The sequence below is a fragment of the Stegastes partitus genome, unplaced genomic scaffold, assembly GCF_000690725.1.
Source record: "Stegastes partitus isolate 25-593 unplaced genomic scaffold, Stegastes_partitus-1.0.2 Scaffold907, whole genome shotgun sequence".
Classification (NCBI taxonomy): domain Eukaryota; kingdom Metazoa; phylum Chordata; class Actinopteri; family Pomacentridae; genus Stegastes; species Stegastes partitus.
This window is the reverse complement of record NW_007578638.1, coordinates 45,555-71,767: the sequence shown is the minus strand read 5'-3', so window position 1 is coordinate 71,767 and position 26,213 is coordinate 45,555. Positions and strand designations below refer to the sequence as shown.

The 26,213-nt window shown below is 41.9% G+C and overlaps 1 protein-coding gene across 3 annotated transcripts; it reads left to right on the top strand.

Annotated features, from left to right (window-relative positions):
* The first annotated feature begins 424 nt into the window (after window positions 1-424).
* On the top strand, window positions 425-24,907 carry aak1b (AP2 associated kinase 1b). 3 transcript variants are annotated; one of them, XM_008293728.1, is made up of 20 exons: window positions 425-1,476; window positions 2,878-2,996; window positions 4,563-4,671; window positions 4,900-5,042; window positions 6,235-6,356; window positions 6,675-6,756; window positions 7,145-7,277; window positions 7,394-7,497; window positions 7,813-7,895; window positions 8,059-8,219; window positions 8,689-8,810; window positions 9,308-9,670; window positions 9,953-10,098; window positions 10,200-10,408; window positions 10,513-10,605; window positions 11,995-12,090; window positions 12,554-12,661; window positions 14,044-14,214; window positions 17,658-17,765; window positions 22,908-24,907. In XM_008293728.1, exons 1-20 carry the CDS (start codon window positions 1,314-1,316, stop codon window positions 23,618-23,620), a joined length of 3,348 nt encoding a protein of 1,115 aa, XP_008291950.1. In that variant the 5' UTR covers window positions 425-1,313; the 3' UTR covers window positions 23,621-24,907. The 3 variants fall into 3 exon arrangements, with proteins under 3 accessions (XP_008291950.1, XP_008291952.1, XP_008291951.1); XM_008293730.1 differs by lacking the exon at window positions 22,908-24,907 and adding an exon at window positions 18,106-21,671; XM_008293729.1 differs by lacking the exon at window positions 12,554-12,661.
* The last annotated feature ends 1,306 nt before the right edge of the window (window positions 24,908-26,213 follow it).

The window sequence follows — 26,213 nt, the reverse complement described above, 5'->3', positions numbered from 1 at the left end:
TGTCTAACGGGGAGGAAACCTCCCGTCACTCAATGCAAGCCTGTTATAAATAGGCAAAACGTCTTTTTTTGTTGAGTTACATATTCATAGAGGAACAAGTGAAGCCAAATGTAAAAATAAATGAGCTAAATTGTGGTTCACGCTACATTTTATTTCAATCTAACTGCGAGTGAATGTGGCTTCATCCTGCAGCCATTTTGCTATAAAATTATAGCCACTTTTGTAGTTGTATTTACAAATTGATAGCCCTCAAAAACGCCTAATGAAACAAAACCAGAATTAAAACATGATGTTTTTTCCCCCAGTGCTCATGTGCAGACTGAGCGACATGACGTAAACGTGGCATATGACCACATACGCGAGGGGGAGGGGAGACTGCAGCTGCGCCCGGAACTACACTACCCACAATCCCCTCCGCGCGTCAACAGCAACAGCTAGGATGTTGCGATATCGCTGGCAGCCAAAGATTGCTGTGGTTGCAGAGATTAGACCGCTGGGTTGAAACCTCTGCCTAATGTTTTGGTGGATGTCAAATTGTGCGGTTACCTATTAGCAGCTACGCTTGCGGCAGACGGGGTCTTTTTGAGCCTCCCTTTCGAGCCGACGCTTGTTTGTGTTGATGAAAGGCTGCGTCGCGCTAGTGCGTTAGCTAACTAAAATCATAGTTTTGACTGTAAATGGGTGCAATTAAATAGCTAGACGCGCAGCTAGCTATGTGGCAGCCGACGGTCGCTTCACTTCACTGAGGATGGAAAGATCTTTTCGGGCAACGCTATCGCACAAGTTACACGTCGGACACATCGCACTCGAAGACGTTATCTTCAGAGGATAACCTGGATAACCTTAACGCACACGAAATGTCATAGCGCGTAAGTAGCTAGCACTTAGCTAGCTGGGTAATGGCTGGACGAGATGGAGAAGGACCTAATGTTATCATCGTCAGCAGCCGACCATGAACAGCTGGATGGATAGCTAAAGAAATACTTTCTCCGGAGATGCTTTAGCCTCCTGGGTGGTGTAATTCACTTACATAACAGCTAGTCGCAACCGCTCTAGCTATCACCAACTGGCTTGTGTTGGCAGGCAAATGGGAAATTTGCCACCAAAAATCTGGGTTCTCTCAACATCAGCATAAGTGACAAAGGCATCGCTGCATGTTTTGAGGCTCCGAAATAGAGACTCGTTTAAAGGTGTACAATCTGAGCTGCACCGTTTATCTCTGCACCAGTTCAGCGCGCACAGGAAACGGCAGCTCATCTGGGTGTCTGTGACTGAAGTCCGCACATCATCATCCTCCCTGTCGTTCGGACAACATGAGGAAGTTCTTTGATTCTCGTCGGGAGTTGGTCAGCTCCGGGCCTGGTTCTGGAGGAGGAGGTGGCAGCTCCGGGTCCAGCCATGCAGGAGGGAATTTCATTGGCCGAGCCTTCACCGTCGGCCGACACCAAGTCACTGTTGAGGAGATAATTGCTGAAGGTGAGGAGGGATGCTGCACGGACCAGATGATGCCATTTGTTTGTGTGTTCTCTCTCTCTTTTCATGCATGTTGTTGAGGCGAGACAGTGACGTGGGTCCTGCATGCTGAAGCCAAACGTATGACTCACATGACAGAATAGAGATGTAACCTTATATCCTCCCTGTGGGGACGATGGAGCTGTGCATCCGTGTATCTTGGATACATAAAACAAGAGGAGGACCACTTTCTCTCAGCTGCACTGTGACTAACGCACCAATTATGTGTTATGCTGTTGTGATTCAGAAGTGTGATTCAAGGAGATGGACACGTACCTGGTGCCAGGCGGTTGCGTGATCCTTTTGAAATGAATGAAGCTTCAGTGTAAAGTAGATGCTGTATTCAGGGCTCTGCACGACTGTGGAACATCAGAACAAAATGACTGGTGCTGGGGTAAAGGCCTGAAGCCTGCACTAGAGCAAAACAAACTCATTTTATTATTAATTTAAACCTGGTAGTACAGTAGAGTTTTTGTGGAACAGTGTCTTTGTGGATTGTGTGTGCTTTTAAGTGATTGCACACACACAAATCTATACACCGAACAAGATGATATTACAGTGTTTTATGCTTATTAACTGTTTTTCATCTCAGACATCCTTTTGACAGCGATTCAACTTTATATTCCCATCTCCTCATCTGTTTTAACTGCGGTAATTCTAGTCTTCTTGCTGTAATCAGCTGCGTCAGGCTGCCAGCTTGTCAACAATCTCAAAGTGAGGTGTCCATTGTTGAAATAAAGTGCAGCGCATCAGAAGCGGATCTACCCGCACCTGTGTTCATACTAGGTGTCCGTTACCGTTTCGTAGTGCCACACTGCCATGCAATGCCATTACACACGTCAAGTTGAGGATGCAGAATAAAGCTGCAGCGTCTGCCTGAAATTGATGACTCTGCCACAGCTAAACTCAGCAAAGTGAATTTGTGGTCTGAGCTGTACCAGATGGTTAGGCCTCAATGTAGGCCTCTACGTAAAGCCTGCAGCAATGATATGACTAATAGATAACGCTATAAGGCTGCACCATGTGGTCCTGTTTGTCCTTATTGATGCAAGGCGACATGGACAGAATTGAATGGCAACAGTTGTTGAAGCACTGAGGTGTAAAAACAATAGCTCGTCAGCTAAATGTCTGAAATGTTTACCTATGAAAGCTTGCGAGAGTTATGTGATGCTGTGTTTTTTTTTTTAACTTGTGTCTTACTTTGTATTGATTGCAGTTAAATCTGGTAACAACCTTGAAGTGTGTCAGCAAACAGGGTTTAGATTTTCACCCAGCGGTTAACCATCAAGATTTCACTAACGTATCTGTAGTATCTCACTGACAGTTTAGTTTTTTTTTCCCTCTCTTCTTCTCTCAATCTTGCAGGTGGTTTTGCAATAGTGTTCCTCGTGCGAACAAATCAAGGGGTGCGTTGTGCCCTGAAGAGGATGTACGTCAACAACGAGCACGATCTGCAGGTCTGCAAACGTGAGATTCAAATAATGGTAAGTAGCTGAGACGAAATCTGTCTCTGCTGGTTCTGACTCTGAGCTCTTGTGGTTTTAAACATTGGCTAAAACCACATGTTAAGGCGACCGCAAAACAAAAGTCTTTTGAGAGAAATCCACATATGCAAGATGTTATATTCTATCCAGAATAACTAAGAACAAGTGCTGAATTCAGCACACACACACAGCCTGCAGCGGGGCTGTTTGGATCATTGTTGTACCATATTTATTCATCTCCTTCTTTGTTTTTAAAGCCTTTCATGGTGTGGTTTTATTGAACATCTTAAAGGACTATTTAGCTGTTGATGAGATGCTATTATTTTAGTATTCATCGCTGCTGTTGGTGAAAAAAAGAGGATTTTAGTCCTGAATGCATAGAAGAAGAAAATTGAAACCGGTTCTGTTAATTAGGTTTTCATTTAGTCACGCTTAATAGACATTTTTGTTTATGAAATGGTCATAAATAACAGGAAAAGACAGAGATGTCAAATAAAGTAAAACAGACTCTTTGCCTTTGCAGCAGTCTGACTGTTAATGGTTTGAGTCATGAGTAGTCATTCTGAGCCAGGAAAATCCCTGTAGTTGTTCTCTGTGGGCATTTGACACATTTGTGGTGAATACTGTATGTTTGCTCGCATAGAATAACTCATGTCTGAACATTCCTGCTTTAGATGTGTTGCACATGTTATCAAATGTGAGTAAAATGTAGATTTTCCAACCTCTTTGCCAGGCAGTATGCAGACACAACAGAGATTTATTTAGTGTATAAATAGACATGCAGGCTCTGGTAGCCTGCTGCAAAATTTGGCTATTTAGGGGTCTTGGAAAGTTAGAAAGCATTTTTATAGCATTCTGTGAGTTCAGACTCCGGACACAGGACCTCTCTGTCTGAAGGACCACTCAGGAAGGAAGGAAGGAAACAATGGATGTTCAGATTACAAAGAAAAGCGACAGATTGTATCACTCAACAAATATTCAGCAGAATTGTGTGCATTCTTGGCCTTGTTTTGATTTCAAAACCAACATGAACTGACTTTAATGTGAGGTGCAAAGATGGTGTTGCGCCATCATACAATGCTTTCTTAACCTCACAGTCTTTCCGGACACACACACACACACACACACACACAAACACACACACAGATAGAGAGACAGTGCTTCACCTCAGCTGCAGTACTTGACATTTTTTCATTACCTAATAGATTCCTGATTTCAGCTCTCCACTGCAGCTCCCTCTGCAGGTTTTGGACTCACACTGCATCTCAGAGCACTGACAGGATTGAATGAATGGGTTATTGAATTGCAATTCTTCTTCTTCTTCTTTTGTTGCAAAATATTGAATTATTTCTTCCCCATTCCACCGTTTTTTTGTGTGTGTGTGTCACAAATCATAACATCACATGTGTGAAATATGTTCTGACAACATCTCGTCCTTATAAAGGACCTTGAGTCATGTAGAATTATGGACACTATCCAGCAGCTTAGAGTTTCTGTTCTTTGTTGTACACACTTCATGCACGGCGGTGTTTTAACGCTCTTGATTGTGTGTTTGTCTCCTTGCAGAAAGACCTTGTCGGTCACAAGAATATCGTTGGTTATCTGGACTCTAGTATCACAGCTATGGGATCAAGGGATGTATGGGAGGTTCTCATACTTATGGATTACTGCAAGGGTGAGTGCTGAAGGGGAAGTGGGACGTGGCTGTAACCACATGCTTTGATTAATGAATGAATTTGAATTTAGGTAGCACTTTTAGTTTCAGAGCGAATATGTGTTTCTGTTTGGATGTGCTGTTGAATAAGTAACAGACACAAGTTAAGATAAAATCAAATACGTCTGAAGTTAATTTCCCCTGTTGTCTGTTCTGCTGTATAATTTGATGTTTTGTTTTTTTTTGCAGGAGGGCAGGTAGTCAATTTGATGAATCAGAGGCTGCAGACCGGCTTCACCGAGTCTGAGGTGCTGCAGATCTTCTGTGACACCTGTGATGCTGTTTCTCGCTTGCACCAGCGCAAGACACCCATCATCCACAGAGACCTTAAGGTGACACATTTTGCCACTTGTGCTCTGTCTAAGACGAGCTGCTCAGCTTCTCCCCCATTTTGTTTAAAGTTCCTTCACATAGTGGAGTGCACAAGTAGACAGCTCCATGATCCAGTTTCAACTGGAATCAAGATGATCACGACTGGCTCTCTCCAGGCTGTGAGTCGCACCACATCAGAGGATATTTGCTTATAGCTGAGTCTTTCTCCCCTGTAGTGTGACAGGGCGCTTTTTTACATTTTTCTAGCTCGGCTGGGGGGGCGCAGGGCTACAAAACCACGTCTCATTCACAATGAATAACAGCTGTTGCTGTCCCAGCTTTTTGAATCCATATGTGTGGAAATCCTGTAATGCACTATTCTGTGCTGTACTGTAGAAAAGGACAGGCGGTCTAGGAGTGCTAACATGGGGTCATAACCTGCAGATCACTATGCTGTGATGTCTGTTAATGATTCATGATTGATATGTTTGTGTGAGTTGAAGCTGTGTTTCATAGTGAATTGGGCTAACATGAGAAGAGAGGAGAATGACACCTGTCAGAATACTTCACATAACTTTAACTCTCTCCAGAGAAACCGAATGCAGTGTAGCTGCTGCAGTAATGTGAAGTTAGTAGTTTTAATCCGTGTGTAAACATGACTTTCATGTAGTGCATTTCTTTTTTTTTTTTAATCTTTATTTAACCAGCAAATGTCTCATGAAGATTATGAATCGCTTTTACAAGAGCATTATAATATGTCTATTAAAATCGGCAGTGGGGTGGAGATGTCAAACGTATCATATGTGAGTCAAGCACAACATCTACTTCAAGTCACATTAAGGTTTTCTGAGTTCATTTCGTGATGTCTGATTTCACTATTTGCATAAAAACCTGGAAATGTGTGGGCAGAGTTTGTTAGAGCCTAATGAAAGGAGGATGCAAGGTTGGAATGTGCTTAAATCTGCATGTCATAAAGTGAAGGTAGCTGCAGTACGCCATGTTTTTTTTCTGTCTGTCATTATCTCAAGTGCACATTTCGAGAGTAAGTCAGAGTAAATCCAGGGTTTGATTTGGCAGAGAGGGTCAATTACTGCTCCCCCTCCTAGCACTTAGACTCCAAATTGGTCCTTTCATGTAAAACCCCATATTGTCCTCAACCAAAGCAGCTCCACATCTCTGCCCGAGCGTAAATCATCTCTTGTGTATCCACAGGTGGAGAACATCCTCCTGCACGACAAGGGTCATTATGTGCTGTGCGACTTTGGCAGCGCCACTAACAAGTTCCAGAGCCCGCAGACCGAAGGAGTCGCCGCCGTGGAGGAAGAAATCAAAAAGTTTGTGCTTCTTTTCATCTGCAACTTTCATTCGTTAGCACGTCTTTTAGGTGACGCAGCGCAGAGAATGTCAGCAGGTTTGTTATTCTTGAGCAGCCTTGTAGTTTACATATTATTTTCTTGACTTATTTTTCACCTTTAATGAACCTCGGCTGCAGGATTCGGCACCACAATGCTCAAAATGCGATGTGTTTGCAAAGGTTTCGCTTGATGCAAAATTCAAGATGTAATATTAAAAGAAAAAAATAACTGTCTCGCATTTATAAGCACACAATGCTGAGAACATGTTGCTGCTGTCCTCCTCCTGTCCTATCTCAGGTACACCACTTTATCATATCGTGCTCCTGAAATGGTGAACCTCTACAACAACAAGATTATCACTACTAAGGCAGATGTCTGGGTGAGTGAAGATGACAAATGTGTGTGATAATCATAATGCTGCTGTTGTGTACATAGAGCAGTAACTGCAGGTGACACATACAGCTTGTGTCTGTAGCTTTGATTTTAGCCAGACGTGATCAAACTGAATCCACGGTAGCTAATGATGACCTTCAGACAGGAAACTATTAAACCTATAGCCTTGTTAAATAGCTTTGATGTTAACAAACAGCTTTGTAACTGTATCTTAACTGATGTTTAGATGGGAACAGGTTTTCTTGTGTGACTATTTTATGACTTCTCTTCTCTTCTCTTCTCTTCTCTTCTCTTCTCTTCTCTTCTCTTCTCTCCTCTCCTCTCCTCTCCTCTCCTCTCCTCTTGGGGGTTTTGCATGTGGTTATCTTCTCCAGGCACTGGGCTGTTTGCTGTACAAGTTGTGCTTCTTCACTCTGCCCTTTGGTGAAAGCCAGGTGGCCATCTGTGATGGCAGTTTCACCATTCCAGATAATTCCCGTTACTCTTACGATCTTCACTGCCTCATTCGTTAGTGCCTCTTAAATATTAATTAATGCTATCAGCAACCACAAATTCAGTTTTACATGCTGACTTTCATCAGGAGGGACTCATTTCTTGTTTTTCCTTCATGGTGTTTTTTTCAGGGTACATGCTGGAGCCAGACCCAGACAAAAGACCTGATATCTACCAGGTGTCCTTCTTTGCTTTTAAACTAGCTCAGCGGACCTGCCCTGTTCAGAATGTGAAGGTCAGTCTCTCGCAGCTCCCGGGGCAAGTAAAATATTTGGACTTGCCTGACTACTTTCTCTTATCAGGAATTGATTTTCTTCCTTTGCTCAGTGGAATCTGCTGTGGGTTCTCTGCCTGACCTACATAAACGGATATGTCAGTTGTCACACTGTGGGAGGAAAATCTGCACTGAATCATTAGTTACACACAGCAGAAAGGACTCGATAGCTATTACGACAATGATAAGCTTTTATTGACTTTGATGGTTTTGTCTTGCGGTAACTCAATGTAGATTTCTTTGTGAGGATTTTCCTTTTTTTTTTTCGTGAACTAGAATTCTCCAATTCCTTCGAAACTTCCTGAGCCAATCAAAGCAAGTGAGGCTGCTGCAGCAAAGAAGAGCCAGGCCAAACCCAGGCAAGCATGACCCGTGCACACTGTGTTAGCATTAAAGCTGTAGTAGCACTGCGTTTTGTGGAAGTAATTAGGTACAGTCACTATTATGATACTCATTAAATAATTATGTTAACACTGTTTGCCATGATTAACACGAAGGCCAACGTCTTCCCTTTGTTGCCAGACTGACAGATCCAATTCCCACTACTGAAACCTCCATCACCCCTCGCCAGAGGCCCAAAGCGGCGCATACCCAGCCTGCTGCTGGCATCCTACCCATCCAGCCTGCTGCTCTCACCCCTCGCAAGCGGGCTAATCTCCCTGGTGGTGCAGCTCAGCCTGTGGGTATGTACAGCACTCCGTCCTCCTTCTCGTCCTATCTGTCAGAGGAAACAGAAAGCGATCTTTTTGAATAACGATGTGCACAAATCCAGGAATCCCTCTAATCCTTTGTGCATACATTGAATAGTGTAATTCTCAACAGGAACAGATCAAGTATGCAGGTTAAGACTCATGCAAATTAAAGCAATCTAACCACGGGCTTAGTGATTATGAAATGACTTTCTTACTCTGCAACACTGCTTCAGGTGATGCGACTTTTTCTACCTGTTGTTAATCACATTGATCTATTTATGAGAATTAACAGATTATGTGATCCTCCTTAATACATTTTGATGAGCATTTTAGTGTCATAAATGCAAATAAACCCGATTTGCGTCGCTTCACGTTTAAACTGCTGTTGCGTCTGTGCAGCTATTGTGATCTTCATGTTGTTGAGTAACGTGTGGTCTGTGCTTTTTTTAACATCCCGCAGGAGTCAGCTTAGACCTCTCACAGCCAGCTGCAGCTCTCCAGTCACAGAAGGCGCAGACTTCAGCTCTGCCACTCATCCAGTCACAAAACAATTCAAGTCAGGCTGCAGCTCCACAGAAGCAGGTACATGCTTACAGTGAACAGACAAAGGAGCTTTCTGCAGTTGGAAATTCATGCAAATGCCTCAGATTTTATTTTTATTTTTTTTTAATGAAGAAAAAAGGAAGTAAAGCAGATCTCATGATTGGTTGTTGGTTTCGTACATCAGATCAAGATTCTAATTTTCTTTATGTTGGCATTGACTTCTCTTATTTGTCTTCTTACATCCTCTGAGAATCTGGGGTGTGAATGTTGAATGCATTTTCATAACCTTAGACCGTGGGAATCTGAGAGGGACAATTCTTCACTCTCGACTGTTAAATTGTGGACTAAACTAATTATCAGTTCTTTGTAGAAACTGACAGATTACTTAATAATGACAATCAGAATTTATGTCAGAGTACATATATATGAATTCAGAGTTGCTTGGAGCTTTAGAACACTGCGTTATTCCAAGATACTTTGCAGACGTGATCTTTTTGGAGTGACAGCCGATTCTGTTTAATATCTTTGTGTGACAGGCTGTGCAGCCAGCCGCAGCTCCAGGAACAGAGACAGCAGCAGCGCCACTGGTGACCAAGGCTGACGTCCAACCACAAGCACAGCCAGCAGTTCAGCCACAGACCACGTCTCCCTCCGTGGCCAGCTCCACCTCTCAGCAGGCACCGCAGACTCCATCCAGCCCGGCTCCACCTCAGCGTCCAGCTCGGCGCAAGCAGGCCAGCGTGGCTCAGCAGCCAGAAGCTCAGCCTTCTCCCACCAAGCCGGCCCCCGCTCAGCCGGTGGTATCTCAGCAGCAGCAGCAGCAGCAGCAGATAACTCAACCGTCAGCTGCCCAGGCTCAGCCCGCCTCCACCGAGATCAGCCAAAAGTCAGCTGAGACAGTGAGTGACCTTCTGCTAACAATTCAGCTTCAAGCATCATCAGCACTGCAGAGCTGTCAACATTGTTTATTGTTCTGTCCTTTTGATTTGACCATAATCTGTAAGTGGAATGGATTGGTATAAAGTCTCCATCTGTCTGTTCATCCCAAAGTTTGTCATTCACCAAAGACATTAAAATGTTTTATCATGTTAACTATGAGTCTTTCTGTGAACTGTTCTATGAAATGTTTCCTGATCTTTGATGTTTTGGCCTCCTTCTGACTCTGTAACTCTTCTGATCAGACTCCACCTGCTACTCCAAAGACAACTGAGGAACGAGGTCACCAACGCACACCGAGTGACGCCACAGTGAGTGCTGTTACTGCTGTTCCAGTGAGTGAGTCCTCACAGCAGCCGCAAGGAGCTAACGGAGAAGCTGCCCACAATCAGTAAGTGGCATAAACGGCTAGAATAAACCAGAAACAACAGTCATAATATGGCTCTTCTTCTGCGTGTTTTCTATATGATTTTTGTTTCTGTTTACTCGTAGATCACTTACATCTCAGTCAAGCACCACCCAGGCTGTTCAGCTCGGTCTTACTGACGCAGTGCAGGACCAAAGTAAAGCTACACCCACTGCTCCTGCCTCTGGCGGTGCCAGCAATACCCCCACACAGCCAGCGTGGAACCCCTTTGACGATGACACCTTCTCCAAACTCGCTGCTGAGGAATTCAAAACTGAGGACAAAAAGGCTAATGGTAACGTCAGAGTGCTTGTGTTTGTGTGCAGCAATTTTAATATGTGATTAAAAAATAAATGACAGGATTATTCTTTTTTTTTCTTGTCTGTTCTTTTTAAGCAGACCTACCTGTAGAAACCGAGACAACAGGAGAAACTGAGGAGTTGATACCAGGCCTGCAGGCCTCAACTTTGGATGCTACACCCCAAGAAACTGGTGCGTCACATTTTATCTTTAGACCATCTTTCTTTTTGATCTGCATGGACCTGGACCTGTGAGACTCCAGGAACCTTTCAATGCCATCATTATTAATTAAACAACCAAATGTCTCAAGATATCAGAAGAAAAACAACAATATAATGTACAGAATTATGAATTTAGAAATCTGCATATGTGACCTTTAAATATCAACAGCACATCAGTCCCATCATCTTACATGAGTCAACGTAGTAGTTTGTGGATGTCAAAACAAAGCTAATTTACAAATATATTAATTTCTTTGGCAAGATCGCTGAGTCTTAGATTTACAGTAAAATATTTTAGTTTTTCACTTGTGTTCTGATGCATTGCACTGTATGAGCCTAAAGCAGCGCAATGGAATGTCAAACCGAGGGAGCAAACCACTTAATGTACTCGATCCATTAATCTGAAAGCTTTAATTAGCTCTTGAAAACAGGAGCTGCCAATGTGCATCACATAAATAAAACAAGGGGTTTCGGTCAGACCCAAAAAATGCATTTAAATTCTGGCAGCGCTGCCAGCGTAGCCACTGGATATTTTGATGTGTTTCTTTTTAACAAGAAGGAATTGATTTGCTTAAATATTGTATTGGGAAATTTGCTGCTTAGAGTTTGTTGAGTTTAAAAACACGTGAGAAAGCGCTCATAAAGTTGAAAATTTTAGAGACTGGCTTCATGGACTAAACTATGTTTCCCTGGTGGAGCCAAATATGAGGAAGAGGGTGGAGCAGAGCAGTTGAAGCCTGACTGGAGTTAATGGCTAACCCGTAGAACATTGGGACCACAGGTTCATTCGATTAAAATAGCATATACAGTGCATTGAAATAGGAAACCACAACAAACTTACTGAAAAACAAAATGGATATCAGAATCCTATGAAGGTTTGTTCATACAGTTAATTGAGGATCAAGCTGTGCTGCCCACTCCACTGATAAATTATGATAAAATAACAGATTTTAAACAGTCTTACTTTACTTTTTATACTTTATTCATCCCAGAAGGGAAATTCAATTTAATTTAAATTCAATTCAAAGTCTGCATCATGCTTAAATTCATCATTGTCATCTTATATTTATATCCACTCCAGACCAGGCATGTCAGTTGAGTCAGTCACACATGCACCTTTCTTTAAGGCCTCATATCTGCTTAACAATTATTTTCAAAATGACCATCAAAAGGATCAGAAGGAGGACATTTAGTGCAAACCGTCAGAATAACTTTTGGAACAAAAACGATTGATTTCGTGCAGACAGATTTTATTTTTTTTGGATCGAACACCAAGCGACCTGCAGTGTTGCTGATCGTCTGAATTGATTATCGAGGATTGCACATTTTTCCTGCATGACGCTGTTTTTCTGCTCCCCAGTTGAAAGACCATCAGCCATTCTTGATGTGGAATCAGGAGCCTCGCTGCTGGTCGTCCCCGATCCTTTCCATACCCTGGAACTGTCAGATGCACCAGGTCAGTATTTCTCTCTGTGGATCAATATTGTCCACGCAAATAGGCTTTTGTTTGCTTTTTCTTGCTTGTTGTGGATTCGATGCTGGCTGCTTGAATACATATGGAATGGATTATTGCACCATTCATGACAGCAATCCAGAAACATGTACATTCCCTATTTCATCCATGCTTAAATGAATAAATAGTACAAAAAATATTAATAAATAATGATGTGAAAGTACATGATCTAAACATATGTACACAATCAGCAGCCAGTCTGGCTCCAAACCAAAATAACATCACATCAAGGTCTTCAATGATTCAGCTGTTTAGGTTAGACAAGAACAACATCTTTTTTTATTTTACTCTCCTGATGGAATGAGAGTTTCTTTCAGGTTTAAAACAATAAAACTTACACTGCTTTTGCTACTGTTTCTACTTTGCTAACACCTTTCCCTTTCTCTTGTTCCTCTCTGGCCTTCAGAGAAGCTGATTGAAGGACTCAAATCTCCAGACACATCTTCACTCATGCTTCCTGACCTCCTGTCATTGTCTGATCCCTTCGGTGGCTCTGTGGAAGAGTCTGCAAAAGGTGTGTGTGTTCAGGTTTCTGTGTTCCAAAATGCATTTGAATCCACATGAGAGAAAATGTTCCTCTCCACTGTGTGGGATAAAACAAAACTGGGATGCAGATCAGACTTTCTCATCAATCTGCACAGATAAAGCTGACACATTCAGTAGCTTTATATTAATAATGGATCAAATGACCTTGTCTGTTTGTGAGGCGGCTGCTTGCAGCGATGAACCCGCTGACATTATCTCAGGCCTCTGCAGTTTTCTTTGTCTTTCAGCTTATTCTTTTTTTTTTTGTTGTTTTCTGGCTCACAGCTTCACTGGTTTGCTTCACTGTCAGATGCAGCGTGAAGTTGTTTTCATTAAAAAAAAGAAGTTATAAAACCCACAGCTGTAGGCTATTTGTCCAGGTAGTAGTACAAGTGTTCAAACACGACTTGAGAAGCGACAGTATTTCAGTGTTGTGCTCACAGTTGGTTTCAACTGGTGCCACGCTGACGGCAGTTGTTTTGATTCTGGATACTAGTTATGAATTACACTGGGTTACAAAAACATACTTTTTTGAAGGTGTGTAGGATTTTTTTAAAACTGATTTAGGACATTTTTGCAACGCTGAGTACAAAAAGGACATCTGCTTTTCTGTATCAGGTCAGGTTTTATGCTTAAAAAAAAAAAAAAAATCGATTTTGCCACTAAATTGATTACATTTTTTGACATTAGCGATTGATTTATTTTAGTATTTCTCATATAAAATTGTATTTTAGAGGAAAAATTTCATTTTCTAATCCTTTTCATAAACTAAATGATCCAAAAGTTGATGAGCGTAAACATTTGTAAAAGTAAATACAAGTAAATTTTGACCTCATTGAGTAAAACCAACGTAATATTTGGATTCAGCTCATTGCAAATGTCCAAAATCAGCTCAAAAAACTTTGACACCAAAATGTATGTAGACCAGTGTTATCAACAGCTATTCTTTTAGTTGCTGACAGCTGTTAGTTGTTGGCTTCTGTTATTTACTTGTAGTTTGTTAGTTATTGACTCCTGTTTTATTTGTTACCAGGTGGTTTTTAGCAAAGACAGACATGTCTTTAAAATTTAGTACACGTTTGTAATTTGCTGTATCTTTAGGGAAACTCTTCACTGTATTTTCAACATGCTGTAATAATAAGCTCATCTTCATCTGTCTTCACCTACCGAGCACCAAGCATTGTGTACATCTCTTACGTTTTGCTTCTTAGGGCTAATACGATCTTGTAATATCGGTCTGTAAGTAGTAGAAAGAGTCTTAGTCACTAATCCTGCGCATTTATCGGTTCTCCTGCTCTCATTGTACATCAGCTATAACAAAAGTTCATCCTGTCCTCTGTCCACCTGTGTTCTCTCCTGACCTGTTCCCAGACCCTCTCACTGCAGACGACTCTCTCCTGGGCTGCTCTTTGATCTCTGGTCCATCTGCTCCTCCGGCGGCAAGCAGCGCCACCTCCTCCGTCTCCTCCGCTCCCACCTCCGCTGCCTCTGCTTTGGATGATTTCAGTCTGTTGTCTGGAGACTCCACTCAGCCGAAAGCGGGTACGTTGTAAGAAACTTGCAAAAAAAAGAGGAAAGCAACCTCCCACTCACTAGCAGGACTGAATTCAAAGCAGCATTATGAAGCACAGAGATGTATGACTCACTCGGTGTGATGAAGATCTCGCTTTTTCTATAATTTAGGGGTGACGGTGTGCAGGAGATATCAGAGGGAAGAAATAGGTCTTTCGGGAAATACCGGAAATGCTCATTTTCGTCGTAGCCATGCCAGTGTCTGACTTTGATTGTGAGCAGCTGACAGGCTCCAGCAGCGAACATTAGCAGGGGAGCAAAATATACAAACTTCCACTGTAGCTTACAGGCTGTATGTAGACGCTGTGCTGTCAGCTGCGTTTTTGCACAGTAAGGATGACACCAGCAAGTAACTGAACCGAGCGTCGAAATGTTGTTTACTGTGCTGCAGCTGCCTGAGCTAATTAGCCTGCTGCTATTAGCGGCGCACTTTTCCTTACTGAACGCATGTTTGGTCACTCGCTCATCAAATGAAGGTGCAGCGTAAGACGTGTTCATTTTTGTAAGACGGTAAGAAAGCGGATGTGGTTGTTATTCAGTCTGTGGCTCTTGCCTGTGATACAACACTAATCGTACTGCTGGATGCAGTGATTTGAGTGACTTAGTTAAAATAAGCTCCTCATCTACATGTTCAGACAAATTTATACAAAGTTAGCGTCAACATAAAAATAAAATAATTGAAAATGTAAAATTTTACTTCCTGAGGACAGGAGATAAGAGATGCTGCATCAGACTAAAAATACAATTTCACCTGCATTTTAAAACTAGAGAGCAGAAAAACTCCAACTTATCAGTTTGTCCTGGTGATGTTAATGTTGCCACAGTGCAACTCATTCTGGACCCCATCATGATATGAAATTAAACCTCAAGATCCTTCTTCGCAGAAGTCTAGTATCAAAGGGACACCCCCTTTTATTATAAATCTATTTGGTGGTGTGCTGTGAATTCTACACCAATTCAGTCCTAAGAACTCTCCCCAGGAAGATGAAACCACATCCACACCTAGCCACAAAAGACCCTAACGAACCCCTTTGTGGCAGGGGGAGCACTAACGACCTATATAACGAGGGGGAGGAGCAACAAACCCCCAACTGAAACCGAAACTCAGGTGTTAATGGCTTCTTTAGGATATCAGTATCTGGAACTCCCAACTAGTCAGAACTGATGACGCCTCTTGGATGAGAGGTGGAACATCTTCAAGGAGCTCAAGCAAGTCCAGTTGCTACGATTAATCTACCAGAATGATCTTGACCTGGATGACTGAGAATCTTCACATACTACACTAGCACAGTTTTATACAGCAGCGTATAACACATTCAACTCAAAGTTTGGGTTTTGTTTGTGCTTTAATTCACCATCAGAGCCTCGTTGAAAGGACACACTCTGTGCAGAGAAGTTAGATTTCAACCACTGGGTGGCATCAGAAGCATTTCCATTGCAACAAATCTGACTGATCCCAGTTCATCTTGATGATGGGCTGTTTCACATACATATTTAAAAACAAATTTTATCGATTCACTGTCGTGGTTTTCCTGATGCTTAAATACATTTCCTGTTTCACTTTAATGCATTTTACAGTTTTTTAAAATCTAGCTTCTTTTGAATGGAATCCTCTGTAAACCTGTGTTGTGTGTCACAGATTGAGCGCTACACAGCTGCAGTTTCATGGTGAACAACAGCGTTTGACTGTTGTTGACGCTGCCAGTTCCAAATCACAGCCTGACTGTGTGGACCAGCTGCATCAAAATAATTACTGCTTCTTTCTCCTCATAATATCTTATCAAGCATGCTTTGTGTCCATGAAGGGCAGCGGATATATTCCTGCAGTAAATGCTGATTTTAAGAACGTTTTTAACATGGTGAGGAATTTTCTAAAAAATATTATCAATGTTTCCCGCAGCTGCAGTGCCTATAAAACGTATTCACCCTCATGGATGTTTTCCACTTTATTTCTTTTCAATAGTGAATCGTGGTCAATATATTTTGGCTTTTTTTTCCCCCCACAACAACAAGTGAAAACAGATTTCTGCAATTCTATTGTCAGTTAATTAGAAATATAAATATAAAAGAAGTGATTGCATAAGTATTGACCGTATTTAAAGTGACTCACCTAATTCAACACAGCTGCAGCTGGTTGGTGCAAGAAGTCACACAATTAGTGAAATGGAGATCATCTGAGTGTTGTGAGTGTGTCTCAGGAGATTTTAGAATTAAGACATCAGTATCTGGAAAGTCCGGTCACTGGTGAATCAGCACTTCTGGACATAACTGCACCATGACGACAAAGAAACTCTCCAAACAGTTCTGGGTAAAGGTTAATGAGAAGCATAAGTCAGAGAATGGATGAAGGAAAAAATTCCAAATCGCTGAATATGCCGTAGAGTACAGTTACATCCATCATTAGAAAATGATAGGAACATGGCACATGTGTCTGGAGCAGGTCGTCCTCAAGAACTGAGTGACTGTGCCAGAGAGACACCAGTGAGGGAGGCCACCAAGACACACATGACTCCTCTGAAGGAGGTACAAGCTGATGGGAGAGACTGTGCATACAACAGTTGTTGCCTGTTCTTCGTCAGTCAGAACTTTATTGGATCATCTTAAATGTGGACTAGAGTTCACCAGAAAGTGTGTGAGAGACAACCGGAAGAAGGTTCTTTGGTCTGATGAAACCAAAATTGAGTTTTCTGGCCATCAGACTAGATATTGTGTTTGGGAAACACCAAATGCTGCCCATCATCACAAACAAGCCATCCCACTGTGAAGCACGGTGGTGGCAGCATCATACTTTGTGGATGCTTCCCTGCAGTGTTAGGGTTTGTGGGTAAAATTAATCCAGCAAAGTATTGGGAAATCCCAGAGGACATCCTGCAGCTCGAGCTTGTTTTCTTGACCTGAAGCACACAGCCAAGGCTTCACAGAAATGCTTTCAAGACAACAATGTGAACGAATCCCAGTGCAACCTGACAGAACTTGAGCAAAGAAGAAAGTAGTGAAGTGTCTAGAAGTGTAAGACTGGTTGAGAACTATTCACATGGGCTTAATGCTGTGTGAACTAAATAGGGAGTGAATACACTTGTTTTACATTTCATATTTTTAATTAGTTGAGATTATGTCGTCGAAATCTGGTTTTACTTTGACATGAAAGAGTCTTTTTTTGATGGGGATGAATTCTTGTAAAACAAAAAAGCCTAATTATATTGATGCAGTGTTGAAAAGCAGTAAAAGTAGAACATTTCCAAGGAGGGTGAACACTTTCTATAGGCGCTGTACATGAGTAGGACGCATCTACTCTGCAGTGCATTAATAAAAATGATAATCCTTTTAATTGGCCACAACGCGACTCTTCTTTCACACTGTTGGCTTCTCGTCTTCTCGGATTAACAACCAACCATCTCTTCCTTTCCCTGCAGACTCGTCTCTTCTGATCTCAGACTTCGAGACCCAACAAACCAGCGCGGAGGCCGGCACGGAGGACGAGTTCGATCCCATTCCCGTCACGGGCCGAAAGAATTCCCAAGGTAGGTCTTTTACAGTCTCCTCACGGACGCAAAGGTGGGTCATGATAGCGTTTGTAGACACATCCAGGACTGGAGAAACTAATGACTGACTGATAAGACGATGTGTGCTGTTTTTTACATCTTCAAAGTCTGAGCTAAGAATGTTCCAAAACCACTAGAGGTAACTGGGTAAAATCTGCCCTCTCTTTCTCTTTTCTCGACCTCTCTCTCTCTCTCTCTCCCCCTCTTTGATGCTTTGTTTGCTTGTTGTGACTCCCACTCCTCTGCTTCTCCTCCCCTCTCTGTTTGCCTGTACTCGTCTCCCCCCCTCTCCTTCCCTCTCCCTTGTCTGTCCGGCCAGTTTCAGGAGGCCACTCGCGCAGTAACAGTGGCGGCTCTGAATCCAGCCTGCCCAGCTTGGCCCGCTCCCTGCTGCTGGTGGATCAGCTCATCGACTTGTAGGCGGCCCTCCCCTTCCCTCCCCCAGTAGAAGCTGTAACACTGGATTATAGACTGGCATAGCATAACAACAATCAACACTGTTGTCATAGCTAGCTTCCTGCACCCCCTGGCTGTCATCGTCATTGTAGCTCCTACAGTAGAAACTGTCCGTCGCCTTTCAGCGCTTCTTCTTCTTCATTCCTGCCCTTTCCACCGCATCGACCGCATTTATCTGGCTTCTCTTCGCCTCTCATCTCTCACCTTCACTTTTTCTCTTTGTTGTGCATCATGTATTGTCCACTGGGGGAAACAGTGGCCAATACGCTATCATCATCATCATCATCATCCTTTCTGAAGTTTAACCATCCTTCTGTCAATCAGGATATAATATAGCTATCCAGTTTGTTTGAACAATACTGCATTATGTCTAATAGCAAACAATAGAAGATCATTGTTGTAATGTATAATAGGCATAGTTCTAAGTGGTTGTAGTTATTATCGTGCACAAGTGAATTTGTCGTCGTTTGCCTTTTTAAATTCTCCTCCCCAGATTTATTTGCACATTTTAAAGAAAAAAAACAAGCAGAATGACCATTAATTCAAATGAGGTTTATTTCCCAAAAAAAAAAAAAAAAGAAGTCATGTAGCCTGATTTGCACAGTTGCGTAAGTGTAACCTCTGTCAGGGCTGTGGGATGGAATATCTTTTCACAATTTAAGCTGCTATCGATTAGACTGGAAAACATCGACTCAAGTTCCAATCTAGAAACAAAACAGACGGTGAAGCGCCCATAAAACAGTCTGAGAGGCGAGCTGTCGGCCGGTGGAGTCTGCTAAATGGCAACACAACCGTCGTACAGATTCTGTCCTAACATCCAACTTGTTTTCCAGACGATCCAAACAAAGCCCCATTTGCTGTTACTTTAAGCTCCGTTTTCTTTACGTTTTTTTTTTTTCTCGAGGCAAGCAATAGGTTGTGTTGGAACTAAATGACAAATCAGGGTCATTTAACTGTGCTAATAGCAACGTGCCATATCAATAAAAATGCATGAAATCATGAAAAATAATTTGAGTAATAATAAGCAGTAATAGAAGGCAGTAGAAATACAGTAGCAGTTATAATATATATATAGACAGAGCATTCATGACTATTCAGGTAATTTCTTGGCACTTGCAGAAAGTCTAATACGTCATTTTAAATTATTTTCACGCGCTCACTCTTTTTTTTTTTCTTTTTTTGTTTTTTTAAATATCTGCATATTCATTCCACATTGTGCAATCCCTCCTACATTCCTCTCATTTGTTTAATTTATGTAAATAGATATCTGCAACCCCTGCAGGCTCTTATCCAGACCGTATATATGAAGTCATTGTCATAAAGCTTTACTCGTGGAAAACATATTGCTTTACTTGTGAAATCTCTCTCTCTCGCTCTCTCATCTATATATACATATATGTGTGTGTGTATATATAGATGAGACGCTGTTTTCCTGTTAATACATGTTAATATGAATAGAGTGTTAGAGAATGAATGTAAGTAATAAATATTAGTCTATAATAAAATATATCTATGATTCTTAACACCATAATCATTCAATAATATTGAAGAATACTCTATATAAATATTTCATTCCTCTTTGTGGAATTTGTGTGTTAAGAAAGTTTTTTTTCTTGGTTATATCTACTTAATAATTGTCAGTACATTCAAATGTATAGATGATAACCCTGGTCTCTGTTCAGCCCGGAAGATTAGGCCCCCCTTGACCCCCGTGTCTTACTCCACCTCTGTGAAAAAGAAAAGCGAGCCTGTGTTCTGTTTGTTTACATGGACTGACGAAGGATTATATTTTTATTCAAAAACAAGTCTTCTGGACGGTGGGAGTTTAAACCGCTTGAATTTTAGTCCTGTTGCGTTTGTGCTTTTTTTTTTTTCCAAGGCTTTTTGTTTTTGGCTTTTCGTGATCACAGGATTCATATCAAGAAGCATGGCAGTGTTGTTGAATGTTATGTTCATGTGTGTTGGTATACAGTGTTATGATCAGTATGTATGTGCGTGTGGAGTCTGAATTGTTGGATGTGTTTTCCAGTAGCCTACTTGTGTTGTTGTTTGCTGCAAAATTTGGCAACGGTCACGTTGTCATTAAAATCCTCCTTTGAAAGCACAGCGCCCCCCTTCCCCCCAACAACCCTCCACCCTCTAAATTCTCTCAGGTAGTCAGAGCTACATCACTCTCTTTCTCCGAGAGCTGGAAATGTACAGTATTGGCTTACTGCTCCCCCATCCTCACTGTCCTCTAGAAGTCTGCGCTTCATATTACAAGTTCACTGAGATCTCGTCTGGTGTGTGATGTGTGAGGGGCTCTGTGAAGTGCCAGTCTTGGGGTGACGATGCTGTAGCGGTGCTTCGATTATCAGACGGCGTCGGCTGTCTAGGGTTAGAAAACATCAGCTCCAATCAGCAATATAAACGTTTCTGATGGATTCTTTGCTTCCCGTGCATGATTACAGAGGGAGGACAACCTTTACCTGTTGCTTTTTCATTTTGTCGTGTTAAAAAGGGATTTTAAAAAGCACACTAAATGGTATGTTTCTGTGAGAACGACTGAAAACATACCGATGGAGTGAAAGTAATTCTGTTTAAGTAATCAAGAGTTCAGCTTAACAAGCATTTAGAGTAAAAACATGTCATCTTAACGCTGATAAAGTGCCCAAATCTTAATACGTTTTCACACATGATTAGATATGAGTCACTTACTTACATGTAATACGGATTAAAATGCAGTTATCAAGTTGAAACACTAGTACAACATACAATTTTTAAAAACCTAGAATCTGAAAACAGTGCCAAAAGCATGCAGCGCACTAACTGTTTAGATGATCTTTAACAAGTAAAGGTCAACAAGTCTCATCAGAGTTAATACTGGTTTCTGTGTTATCTCAGTGTTCTCGATCTGCCCCCACAATTAAGAGTATTTTGAGCAGAACCTTGTCTTTTGAATTCGTTTGGGACCTACCAAATCTGCAGAAAAGTGACGGAGGAAGCTGTTTTCAAAGCAACCAGTCTCTTGGGTGTTTGAACTGCAAGGTGCTGCATGTGCAATCGAAGGCTTACGTTCTCTACCATCCTCTCTATGGTCCTTCCACTGAACAGCTCAAGTCATTCGCAGTTACTGTTCGAACCTATGCAACTCCCGAGCTTTCTCTCCCCCCCCCAACCCCCGTAGCCGCCAGTGTGCTGTTGTAATCAGTAAAGCCGAGCAAGATAAGCCCTCGATGTGAAACAGACGCCCCTCGTTTTTTCTCTCTGTTGTTTCGCCAAAAATGAAAGCTGTCGATTATCTGATACTATTGAGTGTTTTGAGACGCCTCCTGTCGTTATGGCCCCGAACCTGCGTCAGAGCTGTGATATCGTGTGCTCCTTCTATTTTTGTGAGATAACTAAAGAATTATAAAGGGATGGCAAATAAAGTACAAATGTGAATGTCAACGTGTTGAGTTTTTAATGTCCTGGATTTTACTAGAAACGTGTTCTTGTTTTTACAGAAAGCTATCTATAACTGTTTCTCCTCAGACGTGCATGCAGATAGATTTACATAAAGGCTACTGATAAAGACAGATGCCTACTTTTGAAATAAACCCACTGAATGTGATATTAAAGCAGGAAAAAGGTGCAAAAAACTTGTTACATCATGGAATGAAATCACATTTTTCAGTTATCTGATATATCTGCATTCAATATTAACACTTTCTCATGAACAAGTTTTGAGTTAATTAAAGCAATTCTTGGAAAAAGTACATTACAAACCTTGTTTTTAAGCTCAGACGCTACGTACAGCAAGAACCGAACAACCTTTACATATAATAGAATTATATCAATGCTGCGCAAAAGCAAACTTTGGTTGCAAGAAAGTTCAAACTAGTGGAAATGTGAAGGAAAATTATATAGTCTTCACTCTGGTAGAAAATTACTTCTTAATTCAATTACATCAAAACATGCAGCAACAATTCTTTGTTTGCAAATTATCTTCAGGGTTTCATGAATGTTCAGTACAAATTTCAACGCAATCCTGTTAAGAAATGAGTTTTAGAAGGAACTGCAGAAAGATTCAGTTCAGCAGAGAGAGATGAACTTTTCAAAAATAAAATCACCATTACAATGGAATTTGCAAAGTCCCATGAACCTAATGGATGTTTCCAAACTAGTTTTAACCAGAACACCCATAACCTGAACTGTGAGGGTTAGTTGCACTTATTGTACTTTAGCTGAGACAGTAAAAGGATTAATTCATTGTTCTAGTTCAGCATCTAAATAATCGAGTGAATATTAAAACGTGTAGGAATGTAGGTTTAAATGTGTGATGTGCTGATAAGAATCTGCTTGGATAGCATCTTAATTCTACTCAGGTAAGATCAAACTTTAGCTTCTTTTTTCTTTTTCTTTCTTTTTTCTTTTTCTTTTTACATTTTTGTGACTGTGGTTTTGTGTTCTGTAAGGATTTTAACGTCACTTTCAATTACTAGTTTGTCCACCAGTGATCACTCACAAGTTTATTCACATGTGTAATCTCACACTTTACTCTTGGTTCTTTTAAATGAATGTCTATTTAACATCACTGATAGAAATATAACATGCAAGAGATTCAGGAGACTTTAGTTAAAAAGCCATGACAGCTCTTGACAGTATCCTCCGATGTGACCTGTGTCCCGTCTCTTCCACATGCAGACCTGCAGAGGGAGCTCTGCAGCAATGAGCTGCGAGCGGCCCGGCCTGCAGCTCCCGCGCAGCTCACTGAGGAGGAACAAAGGCCGAGGATCCAACAGAGCTCTGCTGCATGTGTCTATAATCAACACCCGTTGCTGTCAGATGAATGGAGCCTTCAGCACCGTCCGGCTCCCTCCACCGGCCTTCATTTCATACCTGTCAGCCAAGAATCTCAGTCCCAGCCTCCCGACAGCCCGGTCACCTCTGATGTCTTCCAGCTGGCCCCTTTTAAAACGCCAGGAAAAGAAAGCAAGATGGCACCCAGCAGCGCCTCCTTCTCTGCATCTCATAAACCTGCCGAGGCGTCCGATGTTTTCCTCCAGGCACCGTTTGGAAGGAGGCAGGAAACCACCAGAGCTGCACCTACTAACGCTCACGTATTAAAGTCTGGCACGCAGCAGATCCCAACCAGCAAACGGTGTCACCCGGTCAGAGTGTCATCCACTCCTGCTTTCCAGCCTCTCAGCATCCGAGCCGCCCCCCTGCACGCCGAGACTCCTCTGCTGCAGCAGCCGGTGGCGGTGCACCGGGTCGTCTCCAGGATCGGCCAGCAGGCCGCCGTGGGCTCCGTGGCTGTGGGGCCCCTGCATTCCTGGACCATAGGGGGAAGAGCTCTGGATGACCCGTTCACCGCTGCACCTTTTCACCCGAGATGCTCTCACGGGAAACCCTGATTTATTTTTTTATAATCATCTCTTTAAAAAAAAAAAAGAAGCCAAGTCAGAGCTTAATCTGCAGCTAATGAAGGAGCCAAAGCATCGCTGAGTGGCAGTATTACTCACAGTTCTCATGCAGTTTCCATATTGTTACTGCAGTTTAAAAATCACAAAATGATCCTCTTACCTCTACCTCAGTCATGTCATCCATTTGTTAGCCTGTGCACAATCATGTCAGCACTTTACAGACAGTCCAAACTTTGAAAAAACAATCTCAAGAGTGGCTTTAATGGGTCTGTGGCTGATCAGAGTAATGTAGGATATCAATAAGGCTGGAGTTAAAGGCCCAATCTGTCACTTTTTAACCCATGTAAACTACAGTTTTACTCTGATAAGGAATTCTAGGCTTTTTACTCAGTTTTTCTTTGCAAACATTATCGCTGTAGACGAATATTTAATGGCACCAGAAAACACGAGTAGCTTTGGTGTAAAGTGGCTGCTTCAGGTTTCACTCTATGGATGTGATTGCATGTTTTCATCATGTTTAAAGTCTAGTTGTTTACTCTCTTTGTTTACATTTAGGTTATGAATTGTGCCTTTAATATCAGTGTTTTCCAAAACGGCTGCAGGCTTCTGGTCAGCGTTCGGTTTCAATGCTGGAAGTGATGCCAAAACATTTCAAACCAAAGTAAATCCTGCGAAACTGGTGTTTAAACTTTTCTGCACGGTCGAAGGAGAAAACTAATATTGATACAGTCGCTGCTTTCGTATCCGGAGAGCTTCAAGCATGTTTTAATGTTTTATTATTCCAATGAGCTGGATGAAATCTGGAAGGACTTTAATTGTTTTATGCTCAATTTACCTGCAACAGCAACTTTTAAGCAATAATTAAGTAGTAAAATTATCGTTTAAAGGTTGCTGTTGCTGTTTTCCCACAAACTGTTAGCAGTCGGTTCCCAGAAGCTGCTGCCATCTCGGCACAGAGCGGTACCACCATCGTTGTGAGCTCTTCGGAGGAGTTTTGGTGACTCATATCATGTCTGTGGTTTGCTGATGTCTTGTGAGGTGATTCTCAGGAGACGATAAAGACAGAAAACCAACATCAAGCCGAGTTTTGAGTTCTTCTGAAGTGATGAGATTACAAACCATGGCACAGATAAGGACTGACTCTCTGTGAGCTGAGCTGCCTTTGCTGACTGTATTTTGTTATTGCATAGCATTTTTTTAAAATCTGTCTGATTTGACTTGTTATTGCTGGACAGTAGAAAAGGTTTTTGGTGAAAATTAAAGGGTTTATGAACATGATGGAATCGTGGTTATTGGCTGCTGTGGGGTGTGTTGTTTGATTTGTGACGGCCCAATATCAGCTGCTGCCACGGAGGCCTAGAATCCCGTTTAGCTGTGGGTCCCTGAAGGCATCAGTACGGCCCGTAAATCTCAGCCATCCCTCTCTTGCTGTCGCTCTCATTCATTCTGACCCGGCTTCGTTGGCGGTGACACATCTTTCTGTTACCTTTCTGCTCCACAACACCGTACATCCCATCATGTTCACTCATTCACACCTACACTACTGATGCTACTGATACCACACGCCATACTTACTATTATTTGTTAAATGGTTTGCTTTTGGTTATAATAAATATCCTTATTTTGAGTTAAATCCGTGTTCCCTGCCATATTTGTATTTGCCAGGTTATGACAGATTGTGGCGCGAAAACTTTCTCACATGCCGTCTTTCTTTGGCACTTAATCAAATCCAGTTTATTGTCATGTTGCTGTACATACACAGTAGTACAGGCAAGATGAGAGCGAGTTTCTTCAGGATCCAATAACTTAAAGCAATTTAAATAAACAAGTGTTTGCATATCTGGATCAGCAGTTCAGCATTCTGACAGCTTGTGGAGTGAAGCTGTTGATCAGTCTGGAGGTTCTTCCTTTAACGCTCCGGAAACGTTTGCCTGATGGCAGCAGTTCAGACAGTTTATGGAGAGGATGTGAGGAGTCCCTGACAATGTTCAGGGTTTAATTATACATGTTGCTCTGTCGTCATTAGAGGTCTATGTAGCTGTTGGAGAGTTCTGATTACGAGGTCCGTGAAAAGTTCCAGGACTGGTGTCACAAAAGATATATTTCAAAACCCATCTACAAACTATCAGCTTTCCCCTTCAGACGATCAACCAGCACATCTACAAAGAGATCCTTTGCTTCGTTCAGTGTGTGAGAAGAGGCGAGAGTTGTGGCAGGACGAGTCATGGCTGCTTCACCGTGATCCTCCAGGAGTGCAGAGAAGGCTGTGTTAGACTCCAGGGGGATTACTTGGAAGGGGAAAACTTGTAGTTTGTAGTTTGGATTTGAAATCTATCTTTTGTGACAGCAGTCCTGAAACTTTTCTGACACACTTTGTATGTGTGAAGAGATGTATCTCCACTAATGCTGCACACATGTGAAGATATAATCAGTTTTATGTTCTTGGAAGATCATCAGATGATTCAAGTGTCCATGACTTCTAAAGAACAAGTAGAAGAAAATGAGGAACTACAAAAACAAAACATGAAGAACTAAAAGAGGAGAGAAGAGCTACAACAAAAACAAGAAAAGGTGGAACTAGAAG

Excerpts from the sequence above, each read along its gene's own strand:
- aak1b (XM_008293728.1), top strand. The coding sequence starts at position 1,314 with ATGAGGAAGTTCTTTGATTCTCGTCGGGAGTTGGTCAGCTCCGGGCCT. Across the intron at positions 6,757-7,144 it reads CTACTAAGGCAGATGTCTGG|GCACTGGGCTGTTTGCTGTA; the intron begins GTGAGTGAAGAT and ends TATCTTCTCCAG. Across the intron at positions 17,766-22,907 it reads GGGCCGAAAGAATTCCCAAG|ACCTGCAGAGGGAGCTCTGC; the intron begins GTAGGTCTTTTA and ends TTCCACATGCAG.